Here is a 22,058-nt window from a genome sequence, read left to right as displayed (position 1 = left end):
AAATAAGATATTAAGACTGAGAATTATCCTCCAAGGACTTCAGATATTAGAATCAACACATAAAGAATATAAAATAACTATCAATGAAACATGTAAAAAAATAAAACTGAAACAAAAAGTGAACAAGGACAAAAACTATCAAAATGACCAGGCAGATTTGAAAAAACCAAATAGAACTTTTAAAAGTGAAAATATAATCACTAAGGTTAAAGATTCAATGAATACGATAAACAATAGATTGGATTCAGCTGAAGAAAGACTTAGTAAACTGGGAGACAGATCTGATTTAATTACTCAGAACATAGCAGAGAGAGACAAGATGATGGAAATGTAAAAAAGAAGTTAAGGGCATGGACAATAAAATGAAAAGGTCTAAAATATGTATAATTAGAGACAATAAAAGCAACAGTAGAGAGAATGAAAAAGAGTCAATATTTAAAGAGATAATGGCTACATATTTTCCAGAACTGAGATGCAATAATCAGAATGTATACCAAACAAGGGGGGAAAAAAGTCACATCTAGACATACTGTAGCAAAGCTGTAGAATGCCATACAGAGAAGAATTTAAAAGCAGCCTAAGAGGAAAGACAAATCATCTCTAAAGGAATGACAATTAGACCAATAGCAGACTCTTTAAGAGGAACAATGAAAGGCAGAAGGCAGCGCAATAATAGCCTGAAAGAGTTGAGAAAAGTAATTGCTTAGAATTGTGTGTACAGGAAAACTATATATTCGAGAGCAACATAGAAATAGAGACATTCTTAACAATTAAAAACAGAGAGTTTACTACCAATAGATCTACAGTAAAGGAAGTTCTAAGATTTATATTTCAGGAAGCAAGATAACTATAGAAGGAAAATTTGAGGTTCATAAACAAATGCAGAGCAAAGAAATTAGTCAACATGTACATAGAAATAAATAACCATTGTATACACAAAATAATATCTTTTAAAGTCTAATTTGTGTTGCAAGAAAATAGGACAAAATATGAAAATTTCATAGCACATAAGTTGGAATCTGGGAAAGGGTGATTAGAAAACACCCCTCCAAAATCTACGGATATTCAAAATTAGTAAAAAAGGATAGAAAGTTGGTTAAATATATACTCAACAAACAAAAATATTAATTGCATTTCTATACACATGCAACAACCAGTTAATATATTTGTCTGCCACAGACCAATAATTTTATGACATACATTAAAAATGAACAACAAAAAAGAACAATCCAATTAAAAAGTGGACCAAGAACTTGAATAGACATTTCTCCAAAGAAGATACACAAATAGCCAACCAGCACGTGAAAAGACGTTCAACATCACTGATCATTAAGGAAATACAAATCAAAACCACCATGACATGGTACTTCTCCCTTTTGGATGCTATTATCAAACACACACACACACACACGCACACACACTAACAAGTGTTAGTGAGAATATACCCATAGATAGGCTAAAAAATAAAAAGTTCAAAGCAGCACTGTTTGTAAATAGCAAAAACCTGGAACAGTTACAAATGGCTGTCAATAGCAGAATGAATAATGTGTGTTTTGTTTATAAAATGATACCAAATAGCAGTAAAAATTAATATTTTATAGCTAAACACAGCAATATAGATAAAATCACCAGCATAATATTGAGCAAGAAAATCATGTTGCAAAAGAATATGTAAAATATGGCTCCATGTATATAAAATTCAAAAATATTAAAGACTGAACATCATATTTTTTAGAAACATGAATATATATGGTACAACTATAATGAAAATCAGTGGAATAATAAATCCAAAATTGAGGATATTGTTTGCCTCTGAGAAAGAATGGTACTGGAAGGTATCCAGAGGATTTGAAAGGTAATGGAAACGCACTTTTTCTTAAACTCAGCGATGAATACATGAATATTCATTGTTTCCTTATTCTTTACATTTGACATGTGTTTTACAAATATTCCCTTACATCTCTTCACTAGTTAATAAACACAAGGATAAAACAAAGTCAGGGGTTGATAAGTAGAAATCCAGGAAAGTAGTTTATGGGGGACAGAAATGAGCACGGCACGGGGAGAGAGCATGCATTTGGAAACTAGCACATAGAAAACTTCTCTGTGGTCTTAAATAGCGGTACTAAAATGTTTTATTTCTTGAGGGATGGGTTCACGTTTGTTGCATTCTTTTGCTTCATAATTTGCTTGTGTGCCACGTACAGTATATGCTTTTGTGTATATTGGATATTTCATAGGGAAAAATGTTTTTGGAAAGGCCATCCAGGTCTAGTGGCACCACCGTACTCACCAGAATACATCGCACTGTATGCACAGCGCTCGGATCCTTGTGGTTGGCTGCCCAGTGCAGTGGGATCTTGCCTTCGACATCAGGAATCCCAATGTTGGAATCATGCTTGATAAGCAGCTTCACATGCTCAGGGTTGTTGTAGTAAGCACTCCAATGCAGAGCCGTTTGCTGCAAAATTGAGCGATTTTCAGAACAACAACAGTAACAACAGTAACAGTTAACAACGCAACAAGCAACTTTCCCCAAGCTTTTACAGTGTAACAGGCACTGTTGTAAGAGTTTTATATATTTTATCTCATGTAGTCATCACGACAACTGGGAGGTAAGTACTCCTGAATTTACATGATTGAGGAGGAAACTGAGCACGGCATCTGCTCAAGGACATAACGGCAGTAAGTGGCTGAATTGAGATTTTAACCCAGGCTCTCTGACTCCACAATCTGCCCTCTTAATCATGGCAAGCATTTAGGTCAGCAGGTACTGATAAATGATAATACTGAGAAAGAGAAAAGCAGCCCAGTGATTTATGAATAATTAACAAAGTAAGTGATGATCTTGATTTTGCACCAAGTACCTTAAGAATGGGATAGAATGTTTCGAATTTTAATATCTATTAAAAAGAAGATCCATACATAGGAAATCATACATCAAGAATCTGTTTCTTACATCAAAGGATAAATTTAAGTGTAACTATAATTTTACAAGATAAATTGCTAGACCTAGTTATTGATGATACATTTTAAAAACATAGCAAGATTTGCTTTATTTTAGATAAAAATTAAAAATTAACATCCTCAACTTGTTTTAAAATTGCTTTTGTATTCTCATCAACATACCTCAGTAAGACTGGTTTCCTTACTAGGAAAGTTATTAAGGAGACACATAGAAACTGTTTAGATATACATTATCCCTTTCTAGTAGCACTGTCATCAATCCCATCTAGAATTAGATCAATCTAGAATAAGCAGGAACCAAGCTTATTTGTCACATTAAAAATTTTAAATACTGACATATGTGGTATTCATTCAATGTGCACCTATAGGCATTAATATGAAGAGTCATTTAACTTGTTACTATTTATTGAGTAATAATCAGAACAAAAAGTCAAATAGAAATTAATTGCCTGTGATTACATTTTCAATAAATAACATACAGTTTCATGATTCTTTTCTTTTCCCATGTTATATTTGTTCTGAATATATTTACCGAAATTTATTATTATGTTTGTTGAGTCTAAGAGTAACAAGTTTGGGGTTGTACTTTCTATATCTTTGTTTTTTATTTTTCCAGTAATTCTTTTTTTTTCTTACTATGATAAAATATATTAGGCTGGTGAAAAAGTAATTGCGTTTTTTTTGCAATTATTTTTAACCTTTTAAACTGAAATTACTTTTGCACCAACCTAATACATAACATAGAGTTTATTATTTTAAGTGTTTTTAAGTGTACAGTTCAGCGGCATTAAGTACATTCACATTATTATACAACCCTCAGCACCATCCACCTGTAGTTTTCATCTTCCCAACCTGAAACTCCATCTCATTTAACAGTAATTACCAATTCCTACCCCCTCTCAGCCCCTGGCAAGCACTGTTCTCCTTTGTCTTTATGAATACTCTAAGGTACCTCATATGTGGACTCAGACAATATTTATCCTTTTGTATCTGACATTTCACTTAGCTGAATACCTTCAAAGTTCATCTAGGTTGTATCATGTGCCAGAATTTCATTCCTTTTTAAGGCTGAACAATACAGTACTGTAGGTATAAACTACATTTTGCTTATCCAGCCATCTATCAATGGACATTTTGGTTGTTTCCATTTTTTTTACTATTGTGAATAATGTTGCTGTGAACATGGATGTACAAATATCTGTCCTACTTTCTGATTTCAATTCTTTTGAGTGTAAACCCAGAAACGGAATTACTGGATCATATGGTAAGTCTATGTTTAATTTTTTGAGGAACTGCCAAACTGGTTTTCACAGTGGCTGCACCATTTTACATTCTTACCAGCACTGCACAAGGTTTCAAATTTCTTTATATTCTCACTAACACTTGCTTGTTGTGTGTGTGTGTGTGTGTGTGTGTGTGATAATAGCATCCAAAAGGGTGTGAAGTACCATGTCATAGTGGTTTTGATTTGTATTTCCTTAATGATCAGTGATTGAACATCTTTTCATGTGCTGGTTGGCTATTTGTGTATCTTCTTTGGAGAAATGTCTATTCAAGTTCTTGGTCCACTTTTTAATTGGATTGTTCTTCTTTTTGGTGTTCAGTTTTAATGTATGTCATAAAATTATTGGTCTGTGGCAGACTGGAAATTAAAAAACAAAGAAACTGATCCTTCCCCTCAGATATTTTGAGAATCATTGCTCTATGCTTTTTGTTTTGCTCTCTTTTCTGTGCCTGCCTGGACGGTGTAGATCCATTTTCCACCTGTCTGACTGGATACCTCCCATCCCTGTTCAGTACAGAAGAATATACAAATGCTGAAAGACAGTAGAAAGTTTCTAGAATATTTGGGGAAGATATTATAAAGTCCAAAGACATTCATAGCTTTTTAAGTAATTAAATGGGTGTTTGTGGATTTATCAAAGCGCTCTTTTCAGTAAAATATCAGCACTAGAAATGCTGTGAGTTAGGCATATTAGTTTACAGTAGTTGTAACATAAAGTTGATCACAGAACTTTGGGTCATGTGAGTGACTACTAAATAACATCTGCAAACTACATAAAGAACACTATGACAATGAAAGGATTATTGAATATAAACCTAGTGGATTTAATCATAAGAGTTTTAATTACATGGGAATGTTAGAGTTAGCAAGACTCTATAATTAAGTGCCTGGAGGAAATGAAGAGGATTATTGCATTCGTCTAATTAAAGACCACATTTTTTTTTCCCTATAAAGAATGATCAGAGCAATAACCAGTCGATCAAAACAATGACCAATGGATACAATATGTTAAAATTCAAGGGCAGAGAAGATAGCAGATCTTAGCAACAAATGCCAGAGCAGATGTTAGAACCAAAATGAAACTAATAATAATTATTTTATAGCTAACATTTGTTGAGAGCATATTCTGCCCTGGGCATTGTGCTAGATACTTTATATATACATATATATATGTATTATGTGCTCAACACTTTATATACTGTATTATCTCATTTTCTCTTCGACATCTATTACCCTCTTTTAACATATGAGAAAATTGAGGCATAGAAGAGTAATTTGCCCAAGGGCACAGAACAAGTAGGTGGCATCTCCTTGATGGAAACCCAAGAAGTGTGATGCTGAAGCCCAGGCCATTCAACAGCTACGCACTGAGTACCCTGCTCCGCGTGCTGGCGCCCACCATCTAACCCCCATGGTCACTGTTCTGCCTAGCTGTCAAATAATGGGTTTGGGGGTTAGACAGGCCTGGGCTGAATTCTAGCCCTGCCACTTAATCTCAGACAAAATTTTCACCTTCCTGAGCTTCAGTTTCCTCATCTGTGTAAAGGAGATCATATTACCTACCACACACGGTTGCTAGATGGATTAAATGACAGAATTTAAGTGAAATACTTGACTGGGGTATGGAGACTTGGAATTGTCCTACCATGTATTTGAGTGGTAATTTGGGCCTTCTTCCTTGAGGTTTCACATCATAAAAGGAAGCAATTGCTTTCTGCTCTTATTTGTCTTTGATTTGGGCAGTCGTTACCTTGTTTTTATCCTGTGTGTCTACTTCTCCTGGTGCCATAAACTTCAGCAGAAGCGCCAAACACTTGGGGCTCTTGTGGCGTGTGGTCAAGTGCAAAGGAGTCATCTCTTCCAGATCTTTCTGCATCCAGTTTGCTCTACGTGTTAGTAAGAGTTTCATGAAACGATAATTTCCCTAAATGAAAAACAAGGGACGGTAAGAAGAAACTTAGTATGGAGCTAATTTCCTTTTTTTTAAATTTTAAAATATTTTAGGTATTTTAATTATTCTGCTAGAGTCATAACATTCAGATAAATTAGTAAAAGGAAACACTTATAATTCCGCTACTCTATCAATTGTTTCATTTTTTCATGTTTCCTTCAAACCCCTTTCTATATGCATATTTCGTTGTGTTAAAGCAACATAGTTTATTTAACCCTTCTAATATTGTTTCTAATATTTTCTTTATAGAAAATGTTACAATGTACATATTTTTTGCATAGAGTTTTCTTACCTTTTTCATAAGAATAAATTATCAGGGACCAATTTATTGGGTGAAAGGAGTCTGTACATTTTATGGTTTTTGGTGTATTCTCCAAATTGCTACTTAGTAGTAGCAATAAGTATATTAGTTTCAGCACATCAAACCAATAAAGTACATATTATTTATATTAAAATACAATGACCTCGTGAAATAAGCCTTCAATATGCTTAGTACCACAGATATTTCAAAGTCAACATGGCCCAACTGTATTACATGATCAAGTTCTCTGGCTGCTTCATGCCTATTTATCTCTCCCTTTTCAAAGCGTAATGGGCAGGGTTATCTGTCCTTTTCATCATCTGAGATCCTCTCCATCCTTAACCTTGTTGGAACTTTAACATCATAATGCATTGATGTTCTACTGTGGAGGGCTATGAGTATTAGTAATGAAGACGTTGGTTAATTAAGCAGCCCCCACGCCCCGCGATCATGAAGACTGTGAGGCTGCAAGGCGAAGGGGACTCGCTAGAACAAGGAGGAGTAGAAGGACGAGTGGGAGTTGCCTGCTTGTGCACAGGGGCAGACACAGGATGCAACTAGGACGGAGACCAGAAAGAACGAGGCTAGAAAAGGGCCTGAAAGACTGTGATTAGGTGGGCAGACTTAGAGTGGACTGAAAAGCAAACTGAATCAGCTCAGTTACTTCCTCTCAGAGGCGTGTCCTTGCGTGCCCCAAGTTGAACTTACTTTGTCCTTCTTTATTCCAGCTTCCTCTCATTTCGTTCATACTGCTTTTCTCTGTTTGTACTGACATGAATTTGTTTCCCTTCACTGTGATCTCCCTCATAAACTGTAAGCTACATGAGGGCAGAGATTAAGCTTTACTGACCACTGTGCTTGGTGTTAATTCCTGGCACAAAATACGACAGGTGCTTAATAAATATTACGTGAAGGACTGAGTGAATAAGAGGAATGAAATCTCTTGTAGAGGTTTTGTTTCTATTTAAAAATTCTTATTTACAGTTGCTACATTAGATTGTAACCATTCAAGAATCCTACTTCTCAGATATCTGGTATTTCGTTCCTCTTACTTTCTAATGTTCCACCTAATGTTCCATGTATCTGAGCCTCGACTGTAGTGAACATCATTTATCTGGACTTCTCATTTCACCCAGTGTCAGCTTTTGAGATGGAAGGTACTAAAATTTCCTCAAGAGGGCACCCTGCTCTAAATCTCTTGCCATCTTTTCTTTGAAAAGGAAAAAGTGCCCAGGAAAAACAAATCTATGTGGTACTTCATACCAAAAAATAACGCTTGACCTTTCTGAGTGTAACATTTCAAATATTACAGAATAATTCATCATGACCTTTTAGAGGTATTAAATCAGACAATTTTGATTCTGAAATTTAGAGGAGAAGGAAACTAGAATATGTTGGAGGGGGTGACTAGTGAGTTACAGACAGAGTGCTTGGCATGTTTACATTTTACATTATTCTGAGGATTCTACCTACACAAAACACGATATATCTCAGTGATAATTTGCTCATTCATTCAACAAACATTCATGAGCCTTGTTCCGAAGCAGTAAAATGTTTGCACTTAATTTCACTTATTACAAAGCTCTTTGACATAGATTGCATCTTTGCTCCTCACAGAAGTACCACGGAAAATTTTTACAGGTTAAATAAAGTATCTTCCTGTGCCTCTACTGCCTCTTCTGTAAAATAGGAATAATAATAGTAGCTGACATTTTCATGCATGTGAAATGATAAAGATAATATTTGCAAAGTTCTTAGAATAGTGCATAAAGCAAATGCTCAGTAAATTTCTGCTAGTTTTATTATGAACAGTTTTCCAATGTGGAGGAGGCAACAAAAAATCACTGGCCAAGCGGAGCCAGGAGTGGCCTATGACAGAAGGCATGCAGATAGAAAGATGTGACTGTGCATAGTCTCCATAGTTCAGCTAGTGTTTCAGGAGAGAACCAAGGTTAGGGACAGGTTAAAGTAAAAATAGTTGGAATATAAATAATGGTTTTTCTGATTTTTTTTTTCACATGGAGAAAGATGTCCATACGCTGTCTATAGATAATGATGATTACAGGGCCGACAAGGTCATACCCAATAGGAATTTGGCTGGTACCATGGGAAGGGGTCAGCTATATGATCAGGTCAGCTTCTCCTATTCCCAAGGACAGAGACACATCAGAATGCTGTAACTAGAAACAACATAATCCATTTGAACCAAGGTCAACATCCTTGGTCTCATGAATGAGCATTTATTAAATGTCCAGTGTATGTAAACTCAATTCCAGAAATAAGCGGAGGGGACAGCGAACTCTTAGAGCTAAAATCAGGAGAATATTTCTAGTGTTCGTCGACACGGGGAAGATATTAGTTTGAGGCCACAAGCTAACTGATAACTCTGTGAAGGTTGTATGACTCTGGGGACACGTGACAGGCTACTCTGCTTCCTGTAAAGCCCCCTCAATACAAAAGCAAACAAACAAAATGTCTAAACATTTCCTCACTATTGCTTCAAATTAGGAATTCTTAAGTTTTCTGGTTTATTCTTGTAACACAAATACTTGGGGGAGGATTTGGAAGTTAATCATTTAGGATCACTCTTAGGGCCACATAGAACCTGATCCTGAGCTATAGACTGTTTTAGGATCTGCTTTTATAATTTCTGACTGGGTAGAAAATAGTAAAGAGTGAAGGAGGTTACAGATCAAAAGAGTGTATGTTGTTAAGAAAACTCTGGTAGTAAGTGAGCAGAAGTGAGAGAGCTGACGTTACAGAAAAGTCCTCGTTTAGTCACTAAAAAGAAAAAACATTAACTCTGATATGATCAGGTCAATTATGCCACTGAAATGTGAAAAATTTTCTAATGTCGCTGAAAGAGTGACATTTCTTTTTTTGGTTAGGTAGTCATAATCTTCTTAATCTTCCCATAATTATTAACAGCAAGAGCTTCTTTTGTCTGTAATGTAAATGATTACACCATTTGGATTTTCCCCAGATGCATGAGAAGGAGTATAATCTCTGCAAGAGTGAAATAATGAAAAAGTTCTCTGACTGACCTGGAGAACAGAACTTGAAATGAATCTGGGAAACAAACCAACCCAAAATGCTCCTTTAAACTTTATACCATAATTTTGTCTGTACAGTTCCCTAAGATGAACCCTTTTAGAAAAAACATATCGTCATTAAATCTTAAAATAATATAGAAGTTTTGAGTGAAATACCTTGATATTTTGCTTTAGATTTTTCATTTTTAAAATTGTTTATTTTTCAATTATAGTTGAAGATTTTTCATTTTTAAAGAAATAAAACATAACAGATATGGTTAACGTTCCCTTTTTGCCCTTCCCCAATTCCATTACCTTCTCTCCCTCTTTAAGAGACTACTATTTTGAATTTGTGTTTATCATTCCAGTGTTTTAATACTTTTATTTCTTACAAATATATGTATTCATTAGCTACATAGTATTGTTTTACATGTTTCCAATCTTTGTATAAATGGTACTACATGAATCACTCGCCACCTTTTACTCAAAGCAATATTTCTTGAGATTTATCCAAGTTGCCTTGGTTCATACATTCACACTGTGGAAAGTATTCTGTCATATGAAAGTATTCTGTCATATGAATTTATTTATCCTCTAGAGGAATATTTAGTATTTTTCTCATTTTTCACTATATAGACAATATTGTGATAAATTTTCTTGTACATATCTCCTGGTAACACATTTCTGAAGCTGGGTTGAAATTGCTTTCTAAAGTGGCTACTCTGATTCACATTTCCACCAGTAATACATGAGAATTCTTATTTCTCTACATCCTTGCCATACTTGGTTTTGTCAGACTTGCTAACTTTTGCCAATAAAATGCGTATACAATTGTGTTTTACCATGGCTTTCATTTTCATTTCCCTGATTGAGGTGGAATGTTTCTATATATTTGTTGGCTATTTGCTTCTGCCTTCTGTGAATAGTCTTTTTGTGTTGTTTACTCATTTCCCATCTTAGCTATTTGTTTTTTTCTTACTGATCTGTAGGAGTAATTTATATATTCTGGTATTAATTCTTGGTTGGTTTTGCAAATATCTCCTCTCTTTGTATGGCTTGTCTCTTATATCTTGTTTATGCTTTTCCACTAGTAATGAATTGAATAGCGATGTTGTTAGCTTTTCTAGCATGAGATTTCTTTATATATTTTGGAATTTTTGTTTGCATGCTCATTTTAAAGAGAAGACTGTTTGCTATTGTTTTTCTTTCTTTCTTTCTTTTTTCTCTTTGCTCACCCTGATAGCTGCTAACACCCATCTCTTGATCTGTTATAAGAATATGTTCTTACAATGATCTTTTGCAGCCCTATTTCTAGTGATATGAGGCTATCACTTATTGTCACTGAGCTTCCTGGTTCTGACACTTGATCTTTGTCCTGCTCCTGCCACTTCCCTAGACAAACAGTTCCTCCTAAAGCTTCTCTAGACAAACAGCTCCTCCTAAAGCTTCTCTAGAAAAACAGCTCCTCCTAAAGCTATGGCTTCATAATAAAGCACAGATTACCCCCCCAAATTCTAAGTATTTTTTTTTCTTTAGTGTAAATATGACCACTTTTCACTCACTCAGTGTGAAAAAAGGGAGTGTATTTCTTAACAAGAAATATCTGAAATCATGTGCTACAAAACTACTGTCTGTTCCTGGTAAGTGCCTTAATCATTAACTTCCAGACAACTGGCAGCTGATCATCAAAACATTCTAGATACCCACCTCTATGTTTCTTCCCAAAATGGCTACCATAGTTTGTACATCTGGCTCCTAGGAGCCTTTGCTTTTTGCTTCTTCTTCAGTTGAAACAATTACTTTAACAGCCTCCAATATTCAAGATTTGGTCAACCCTGACTATAGCAGCCCCCCTGGAACACCAAAGAGAACAGATATTTTACCCAAACCAATATTTTGGGACATACATGTTATCTGATTAATAGCTTTGCATTTTTGTTCTCTCTGTATCATCAGCACTTAAGAGTTATTCTCATCGTAGTTGAGAAGAAAAGCAATTGTTCACTATATATACAAATGTTCACTATATTTTTTATTCATTTATGGCTTTGTATATAATTTTGTCCTGGGAACATAACTATATCTCTAAGACCACATAAAAATATAAGGTAGGCATTCTGCCATATTTTATTGGGAATCCTAATCATATTAGGTACCAAAAGATACATTGTTTAATACTGAAATGGAAATAATGAAACATGTTATTAATTCTAATGATATTTATATAATTATATATTTATAAACTCTCAAGGCATTTACCATATTAATTTTTTAAAAGAATCACCATCCCTAGGAAGTCTATAGGTCACAAATATCAGTAATGGCTGTAGACACCAATGAGTCTTGGAAATACCACAATAGCGTTGGGAGAGGCAATGTGCCATGACCCTGAGTGTCCCTGCATGTCCTTATAGGGTATGCCAAGAATGCAAAGCCTGGACTCCTTGTTACCTGGGCCATTTCTCAGAGCTGAGTTTGCAGTGAGCAATCTTAGGGAATGAGGTAATATCACCCTTCTGGACATTAGATAAAAGCAGGCTTGCTTACTACTGACTAAAATCTGGAGATTCCCAAAATTCAGCATTCCTCAGATGTCATGTAAACCCATTGTGTGCTCAGTGTCCATCTGGGCTCTGCAGGTCAGGTTCAGGAATGAGAAGACTCCCTGAGATCATGTCCAAGTAGTGGGCAAGGTTGGGGAGGTCAGGGACCCCACTGTCTTATCTGTTCATGAGTCTGCATGGTGAGGAGTAGCATTAAAACAAGCAGCCTTAATGTCTGGGCAGAGGAAGGGATGCTAGCCTGCCAATGGGTCAGCAAGCTGATAGGCAATGCGGTCATGGCTGCTGAGCCAAGGAATCTCCGAAGTGAAAATAAATGGTGAGAGCAATGAGGACCGTGCTCTTCAAGACAGAACTCTGGGTGGACTGGAAACATTAGAAGTTCACTTGGTTGAGACACGAGTGAGCAACTACTCAAAAGCGAAAGTGAATGCAAAGCCTAGTCCAGAGCCAACTGCACTATGTACCTACCCAATCGCTACCGTAGCCTGACTTGTCTAACTTGTCTGGCAACAGCACGGGGTGTATAGGTGGCCACTGTTCGAAGCAAAGCTGCTCACTTAATGGTGCCCTTGATGCACAGAGGTTCCCCTGAATGCCTCGGCCTGGTTTACTGATGGGAGGCAACCTCCATTGGGAGGCAGTCCAACATCAGTGACAACTCTGGAAGAATGTCTGTGGTTAGGGCAAGTCAGCCCGTGGGCTGAAATGGAAGCCATCATCCTTACCTTAGACCTACTCTACAGACAGGTCTGTTTCTATGAATTCTTGGGCTGTTGTCAATGCTCTGTCATGTGATCTGCCACTTGAAAGACTATAGATGGCAAATTAAAGACACCCCTCTTTGGAGACAAAAACTGTGGAAATAAATTGTAGCTGCAAATCGACCAGTCTGGGTTACTCATGTAGGTCCCACAGAAAGGGTCTATTCTCTGATAAGACTGACTGGAATCACGTTGCTGAATAAGATTACACTCCCCGGGTCACTGGCCATTTGCCACCTGGATCCATCACTGCATTGAACACGGCAATGAATCCATCATCATAGACGGGGCACAAAGTAAAAGGTGTTTTTAATATAAATTAACATTAATTTGTATTTAATATTAAAACATAAATTTTAATATAAAATGTAATTATTATCTATTTAATATAATAAAGTTATGTTTATTTCCTAAATTTATACATTTAACATAGTAAAATTTTAATACAGAATATAATTATTTAAGTATACAATGTATTTAGATACCAAACATGAACCAGACTGTGTATTCTTCTAGGGTGGCCTATTTTCCCTGTGGTGAAGGACACCACATTACACAGGGCATTGCCCCTGCTTCTTCCTGGCAGGGACTGCTAACCACTCCCTCTCAAAGCCACCTTGTGTGTCATCACTGCAGACATTTTTCAGGTTACCATGTTGCTGTTCCAGCCTGATTACCCTAACTGCCCACAGCACTGAGGCCCTGACACTAAACTTTTATATTTTGGGGTTTGATACTACCTGACTGTCATAGTCTGACTATGGTGTACCTTTGTCACAAAGACCGTCCAACAAAGAGCCAATAGCTAAGGTATCTGATGGACATGCTAAGCTTCCTGCCATGCTCAGGCATCAAAACTGTCAAGAGCTGGCATGGCCTCTGAGAAAATAAACTCAGAAAGATTTCTGACTCTATCTCAGTTGACTCCTTTTGGTCAACATACCTAAGTGAGGCAGCTTGGTTACCGATTGTGGCACCCCCAGAAAGGGTCTGTCTCCTCTTGGCAGTCTCCTGGGAAACAATCATCACAAAAGGATGGGGGAGGGGTGTCTACACACCTATTTTGAAAATTTGGGATTCTTCCCTGCCCATCTCTGGTTATGATGTTTCTTTCTTTTCCCTAACAGGCATCTCAGCTGACCTGGTTGGTACATCCCATGGGCGGCAGCCCTGCCAAAGGGGGGCTTAGAAATGCAAACTTAATTCTGGTTTAGCCATCTGGATTTGTTTTTTAAGTTGACATGGTCCTAGGTCATTAATATCCATAATAACCACTTGACTGAGCTCAATGGTCACCAAGTCCTCCCACAGGGTCCATGTGGGCTAAGGTGGGGGACAGAACGGTCTCTGTAAATTTGTCCCATAGGCACCTACCCTTCCAGAGGAAAGGTATGGATGTCAATAGGGGATGACCGGAGAAAAGATGTAGTTATAGCTATGGGACATACTGATTTTGTGGCTAAGGAGAGAAAGTAACAACTTCAGTAGCTGAAAAGGGTACCCCTTAGACACTGGGAGGTATAGGGAGGGAAACAACAATTAACGCTGCCTTTGTCCTCTGGAGCCAGTATTACATCCTGGAGTTTTTTTTAAAAAAAAAGATATCGTTTGCTGCCTGAATCAAACAGTAGCTGAGGCTAGCAATCTGACCTGCTTCTGTGTTTGTCATCCCCATCCATGAAACAGAAAAATTAATGTGGACGTGATGGTCCTACATTTTTCTGCTGTGCTTGATGCCACCAATGGCAACTCCTGAATGTGGACCCCTTGCACATGTACAAACACAGATACTGGCACAGCCTTAGTTGAATCTGATGGATACAGATTAATATGCTTCTCCTGATGCACGAGAAGCCTTGGGTTATGCCATGTATGACAACTGAAGCTGCGACTACTTGGTGTTACTGCCTGTGGCTTAGCCAAAGCAGTGTAATGAGGGTCCAATTTTAACAACAAATCCTGAACTAATGTGACTTGTGCCTCTTCAGGTTGTATGTCTGTATATGGTGGGGAGTGGGCCATGAAATAGTCCCTCGCTGGGTTTGGATTGCTTTTTAGTCCATGTAGAGTCTCTTGGAATTATTGGCAATGACACCAAAGATCAACAAGCGAGTCAAACTTCCTTGCATGAGTCATAATAGAGAACACGCTGGCCTCAGAGTACATCCTGGTTGTATAAAAGAAGACGTACTGTCTCCCTTGATGCTTATGAATAGTTGACTTAGTCCAGGATACTACGGGGCATAGATGAAGTCAATACTCAATACTACAGGTTGTTCTCATCCTGCCGCGAGGCGTGCTAGTATTAGGTTGGTGCAAAAGTAATTGAGGTTTTTTGCAATAATTTTCAACCTTTTAAACCGCAATTACTTTTGCACCAACCTAATAATTAAATGTGGTATGAGACATATTAAACAGATTTGTTCCCAGTCTCTGTTGGTCAGATTAATCAGATTAGCTGATGGAATGGCATGCTCATGTCAAGAACATGTAGGGCTAAGGGACGGATTGTTGGAAGAGGCAATTTACCGTAAGTCCGGATCATCACTGCATGTAACGCAATAGGTCGTGACCACTCTACCTAAGCAACTTCTCAGCGTTGTGTCTGCAGCAATCAACCTGAGGGATGAGGTCATGTTTTCCTCTGGGCTTCCCGCTTACTACAAAAGCAGTAGATTCCTGAAGTTCAATGTTCCTCAGCTATAATGGAAACCCACTGGGTGTGCAGTATCCCTCTGGGCCTTCTGCGACTCCCTCATGGTTCTTGGGGGAAAGGGAAACCAATGCAGACATACAGGAGCTGATGCTTTTTGCTGTGCTGTGAGTAGCAAACTCATTAGTCTCTGACTCTGGAGTCTCTTGTTTATCGTCAGCATCCATGAAACAGTGACAGACTCCCTTCTTAGCGTACAGGGTAAAATCAAACCTCAGACTCTGAAAATAATTCTATATTACTATAATATGAAAATGTAGTATAAGAGGAAGTGAAAGCTATGATTAGAGGGGCGAGAAAATGGAAAGTTTAAAACAGAATGATAAAGAGTGTAAAATTTATTGTATGGGTAATGGGAAACCAATGAAGAGTTTAAGAAGGAAATGATATAAGTGGATTTGTATTTTTAGAAAATATCTGGAGGCTGTGTGAAGCTTTGGTTTAAGCAGAACAAATCTTTAGGCAGGGAGACTAGTTAGGGGGTTACTACAGCAATCCAAAATAGAAATGTTGAGAGCTAAATGGAAGGAAGGAGACGTTAGTGAAATATATAAGAGGACTCCTGAATTAGTACAAGATGGAGAATGGTGCCAACAACTGAAAAGATAGAAGGAAAAATAGGGAGGGGGATGAAGATTTATTAAGTTCTGTTTTTTTAACATGTGGAGTTTGGGGCATGTGAGGGAAATCTATATAAAGACGTCTAGCAAAAAAAAAGTATATATATGGATCTAAAGATTGGAAGAGATGGCTAGATTCAAGATAGAGGGTTATGAGTCATCTATATTAATAGTTGCTTCAACTTTTTTATCCAAAGACAGCAATTTCTGGAATAAATGAAAGTACATAAAACTGGAAAAATAAACCTCTACATGCTAACTGAAATATAAACATAATTTAAATATCCACATAAATAGCTCAGTACAATGCAATCTAGTATTATTGTTCTTTTACCTAGACCATGGGATACCAGTACCGTATCAAATATAGAGTATAAATGGATTGGAAAGGAGAAAGGCCTTTACTCATTATTCTTATCTGCTTGGATCATTTCCTTGTTTAAATTGGTTTAGGTGCCTGGTTGTACTCTGGTTTCTTGGTCTTTTATTTAACAGAAATCTTTATAGGAAAGCAAATAGTTACAAAAACCAAGTTTTTGAATGACATTTAATTCACTGAGCTAGAGAAATGGAACAGAATCTGCACTGCTTTCCCCAGTCATGGACATTTTCCCTCTTAAATTTCTGATTGTCAAGCCTAAATACCGTGTTTATAGCTAAAATTTCTAATTACTCAATGACTATGATGGTAATCACATGACTAATCTGCCATCTAAAGCAAATCTTTAAAAACGCTTTTTTTTTTTTTAGCTATTTGACAATTCTCTAAGGAAAGGCTAAGAATGGCACGTCAAAGACAGAAAAGGAGCTTTACTTGTTACTTTCCAAGTTTAAGATGTTCATCCATCTAGCAGAACAGTTAGACAATACATCAGCTAACAACATCTTTCTGGCTTAAAACAGATTTTGGCTCTCAAAGAGGATTTGACTGAAGGAAAGGCAACATCTTTAGTTGCTCCGTGGCTGAACTCTTCTAATATTTCTCCCCAGTGCCTCCCCCAAGCCTCGGCTCTATCCACTAACTTGGTTTCCATAGGAATAGACAGAGCTATCAAGTGGCACATAGTCAAACAACACAACAGAAAGAGAAAATGTTACTGTCCAAAATAAAAAGTAGATAGGCTTTTCTCTGAGAATAGATGGAAAACTATCCTTGACTCTGAATGTTCCTTATCCAACGCCAGACTTTTAATGTGCTTTTCCTGCCTAATAGGGCCTATTTTTATGTAGATAGTTATAAAAACTTAGTCCCTCATATAAAAAGTAAATATTTTTAAAAGTTATAAAATGCTTATTTCCACAAGTACAATTCCATTGTGCTTGTGTGAGGTACGCTCATTTACTTAGAGTGCTCTTTTAAATTGTCACAGCCTTTTGGGATGATTTTAAAACGTGTTTTGTTTCTCATAGTTGGTCTTTCATTTATTGAAAACATTTATTTTATCTTAAATCAGTAGTTCTCAAATTCTAGCATACCTCAGGATCACCTGGAAGGCCTGAAAACACAGGTTGTTGAGGCCTTCCTCAGAGTTGTTCACTTCACTAGCTCTGGTGTGGGGCCCAAGAGTTTACATTTTAAACAAGTTTCTGGGAAATGCTAGTGCTGTTGGGTCCAGGAGTCCACATTTTGAGAATCACTGTTTATACAAAGAACCTAATGTCAGAGTTCTCAACCCTGAACAGCTTAAAACAACAATAACTAGAACAACAAAACAGGGTAGATGAGGGTAAAAGGGATCAAATATATGGTGATGGGAAGGAAAACAGACTCTAGGTGGTGAAAATACAATGTGATATATAGATGATGTATTACAGAATTAATTGTATACCTGAAACCTATGTAACTTTACTAACAATTGTTGCCCCAATAAACTTTAATTAAAAAACAACAACAACAAAACAACAAACCACCAAAAAAAACATTCTTGTTCCATCCCAGATCAATGAAATCAGAATTTCTGAGACTTTGGAATTAATATTTTCTAAATGCTCTGCAGGTGATTAAAAAATGGTATCAAGACTGAGAAATGCTGACTTAATTCAAGCATTCATTCAACATTCACTAGTTATTTACTATGTAATTACTCTGAATTAGACACTATGCTAAGGGCTTTGGAAGCTTTACAAAAATAATTAAAATACAGATGTACACTTGTATACAATACAATATATAGTGCAAGCAGTGGGAGGGGGTAAGTACATAACAAATACATGAACAGACCATAGAGACAGGCAGCTAGGGGATGTACTTTCAGCCTTTTGTGGTGAGGCGAAAAGGTTAGATCAGGAAAGAATCTATGAAGAAGATAGCAGCTGAGTTGGATCTTGCTTTGGAATCGCCAATACTTTAGCGCTCATCCATGTCGCCATCTTGTTCTGGCTCCCCATTTCTTTGATATGCACAATAGCTATTTTGTAAATTTTATGTAAAGTGCTAAACAAAGATAGCTTTGGGTCTTATTCCCACCCCTTCCAATTAATTTGTCCCCATAAGCTCCTCCTACACAGAAATTCTGAAGCCAACATTAGTTCTGTATATCAAGTCTCTTGAATCCACTTACTGCATACACACTGCAATAATTCCCACTATCCCTCACTTTGGCCATAAGATAGTAAATCCATCTGCAAATATTATTCACTATTGTAATATAATGAATGAGATTAGTCCTATGTAAGGACAGACAGTGACAAGATCTCTAAAGACGGGCCCCTCAAACAGATTTAGGGGGCCAGTAAAGGCTTCTTAGAGAAAACAGTACCTGTGCTGCATCTTAAAGTATGTATACAATTAAACCAGTTTCAGTGGGAAGAAAGTTGAATGTGAAAAGGCACTGTGTGTGGAGAATGAGGGTGAGGAAGAGATGATCAGAATAAAAGCTTTAAAAAGTATGCCTGACGGGGTGGCTGGTTAGCTCAGTTGGTTACAGCATGGTGCTGGTAGCACTGAGGATGCCGGTTCGATCCCCGCATGGGCCACTGTGAGCTACTCCCTCCTTTAAAAAAAAAAAGTATACCTGAGGATGGAGTAAAAAGGTGGGTACATGAAGCTGAAGCCAAAAAGGTAAGCAAGGAGTTGATGATGATGAAAGGTGCCAGACCAAGGAGTCTGGACTTCTTCCTTGAAGTTTCTGAAGTAGTACTAGAGGATTTAAGTAAGTCGTCGACACGAGAGCAGTCTCAGCCAGATCATCTCCACGCAATGAATTTCTCCTCACCTCAGGTTCCTCTCACAAGACAAATGGGGAGGTTGGTTTATGATCTAAAAGCTCATACAGCTTAATGTACTTTGACTGTGATTCTAAGAAGCCAAAGGCCCACTCTTTATAGCTACGTCAAAATTAAAAGTGTTTTTAATTCTAGCTGCCTCAAGAATAACTTCATTTCTAATAATTTTTACTTTTCTTAACCACAGGGTAATAGTTTTTGAGTCTGTTTCTTTTTTCCTGATACAAAAATTCATTTTCCTAACAAAGAAGTTCAAGCTGTAAGGGAATCAGAAATGCTACCCTATGGGGAGGCAGCATGGTATCATTCAATGAGAATATATATCGGAACCAGTCAGATCAGGGTACTTCATGGGCTGTATTAACTAGAAGCATGTTACTGCTCAAAGCCTCAGGTTTCCCTTTGGTGAAAAAAGAAGAGAAAAAAACCCATAGTGACTGGTTCACAGAAAGGTCTTAATAAATATTGGTTTCTTTCTCCGATACCATTATGGTTTTTCCCTCATCATAAAAGTAGTGTTTGTAAACAAAACATTTTTTATTTGACCATGTTTGTTTCAGATCACTTCTAGTGTTCTCATTGTTTGATGTCACTTATAATCTAGCTGGTCTGTTCTCCTCACTGACCCTGATCAGCCTTCTGAGTTACGTTGCAAGCAGTTATTTTAAAAATCATGTTTAAACATTAAATTCAGAAGCTAATTTTCACAAATCTTATTTATCTAATGGTTCCTTTATCAGCACCCCAAGTCCTGTGGTAGGCTCCATCCTGAGTCTTCCAACAAGGTGCCTTAGTTTTATTGATACTAACAGGCAGTTAAAAAAAAATCAATTCATCTACTCAGCTAAGATATGTGCCTTTGGGGGAACTGTTTCAAACAACTGATTGAATCCATCTGTTGCCTTCTCTACTTCAGTTCCACAGTATGGATGGGATTTCTTAGATAGTGGAAAAGATAAATGTATAGAAAAATGTATAAATAAATTCAGTTAAACTCAGAAATTCTTAACGAATCTCATTCAGGCTATGCATTAAAGGATTTAATTAAATGCTGAGCACTAACTAATAATCTGACTTGGTAACTATTACCTACTTCCAAAATAGTCGCCAAGGCCCTTACAGTGGTAATACTTGAATCAAACCTGAGTCTTCTAGTCTCAAACCTTTTGAAAATCGCATCATAACCCACCTCCACCTACAGATCAATCCCTGAACTCTGTACCACTCCTCACCTTCCTGCCACCATTTCTATAACTTTTATCTTTGAGACAGACAGGCAACTGAATTGGTAAAGAATAATGCTAAGGTTTAGAGGTTAATGTGGAGAATCAAAGGAGTGGAGTGCAAATCAAAAGCTATTTCAGTTGTTCCGTTTTGTAACTTATCCCAAGTAGGTGTCCTGTTTGCCAGAGCTATGTTTTAATTCTAGTTTAACAGGTGTTCTAAGTTCAAGCACGTCACAACTGTTAAATCAACATTTTAGTATCTCCCTCAAGCTCTTTGGGGACCAATTGTAAATAAACAAACATATATTTTAGAAAAACATTAAAAATTAGGACTTATATATTTTATATGTATGGGAAAATGTTGAAAATTGGGAAAATAAAGTAAGAAGAAAGAGTACTTACAATCCCACTACCCAAAGTCTACCACAAGCTCTGTTAGCATTTTGGTGCAATCTCTTCCATTCCTCCTTAGCTTTTTTGTTTAACATGAGAGGTGATTTTTATAGTGTTCATCAAACTGTACATCTAATTTTATATCTGGGATAATCAGTGATTTAAAAAATAACTTTTACCATTTGGCAACTACCATAATGACTGATTCAGGTGGGAGTAGTCAAAGGATGCTAACACTAGTGGATAAAAGCTTAAGGAGTAATAGGATATTTACATAGTTTTAATTAGCTCTCTACAAAATACTTAGTAATCACAAAGGAAAAAATAGTATTAATAATAGTAATGTTACAAGGGAGTACCAAGTGATCAAAGTTAACATCACCATGTGTTTTCTTGTACGATATGCTGAGCAGAGCACGGCTCCTGTGGTATTTTTACCAAAAGTGCATAACCTGAATTTAATTATGAGGAAACATCAGATAAATCCAGAATGAAAGATAATATAATTGGCCTGTACGCTTAGACAATGTCCATGTCATAAAGCGTGCATGTAGCATGCATGCGTGCAGGCAGGCACACACACAACACACACACACACAAAACTAAGGGACTGTTGCCTGATCCTGGATCTTCTTTTACATAGATGACATTATTGGGACAACTGGTAAAATATAAATCAGGTTCATGGATTGGATAATAGTATTTATGCTAATTGCCCTATTTTTATAATTGAACTCTGGTTATATAAGAGAATTTCCTATTTTTTTAGGAAATAACGTACTAAAGATTTGGAGGCAAAGGAGTATCACATCTACAACTTACTCCAAATGGTTCAGCAGACAATGTCTACACACACACACCAAGAAAGAAGGATAAAGTACATGTGGTTAAATGTGTACATTTGGGAATTTGGGTAAAGGATATACATGGGAATTCTTTGTACTATTCTTGCAACTTTAAATCGAAATTATACCAAAATATAAAGTTAAAAGAAAAAAGAAAAAAAATACCTTAATTTTT

At 36.8% G+C, this 22,058-nt stretch overlaps 1 protein-coding gene across 2 annotated transcripts in view; it reads right to left on the bottom strand.

Annotated features, from left to right (window-relative positions):
* The window catches only part of INVS (inversin), a 117,553-nt gene that overhangs the window by 53,799 nt on the left and 41,696 nt on the right, over positions 1-22,058 (bottom strand). For both annotated transcript variants that reach the window (XM_019729227.2, XM_019729229.2), the window contains exons 4-5: positions 6,003-6,176; positions 2,294-2,461 (exon numbers count right to left, since the gene is read on the bottom strand). In XM_019729227.2, the coding sequence (XP_019584786.2) occupies positions 2,294-2,461; positions 6,003-6,176 (342 nt within the window). The remainder of the gene's footprint in view (positions 1-2,293; positions 2,462-6,002; positions 6,177-22,058) is intronic.

The sequence above is a fragment of the Rhinolophus sinicus genome, linkage group LG04, assembly GCF_036562045.2.
Source record: "Rhinolophus sinicus isolate RSC01 linkage group LG04, ASM3656204v1, whole genome shotgun sequence".
In the NCBI taxonomy this organism is placed as follows: Eukaryota; Metazoa; Chordata; class Mammalia; order Chiroptera; family Rhinolophidae; genus Rhinolophus; species Rhinolophus sinicus.
This window is presented reverse-complemented; position numbering and strand designations above follow the sequence as displayed.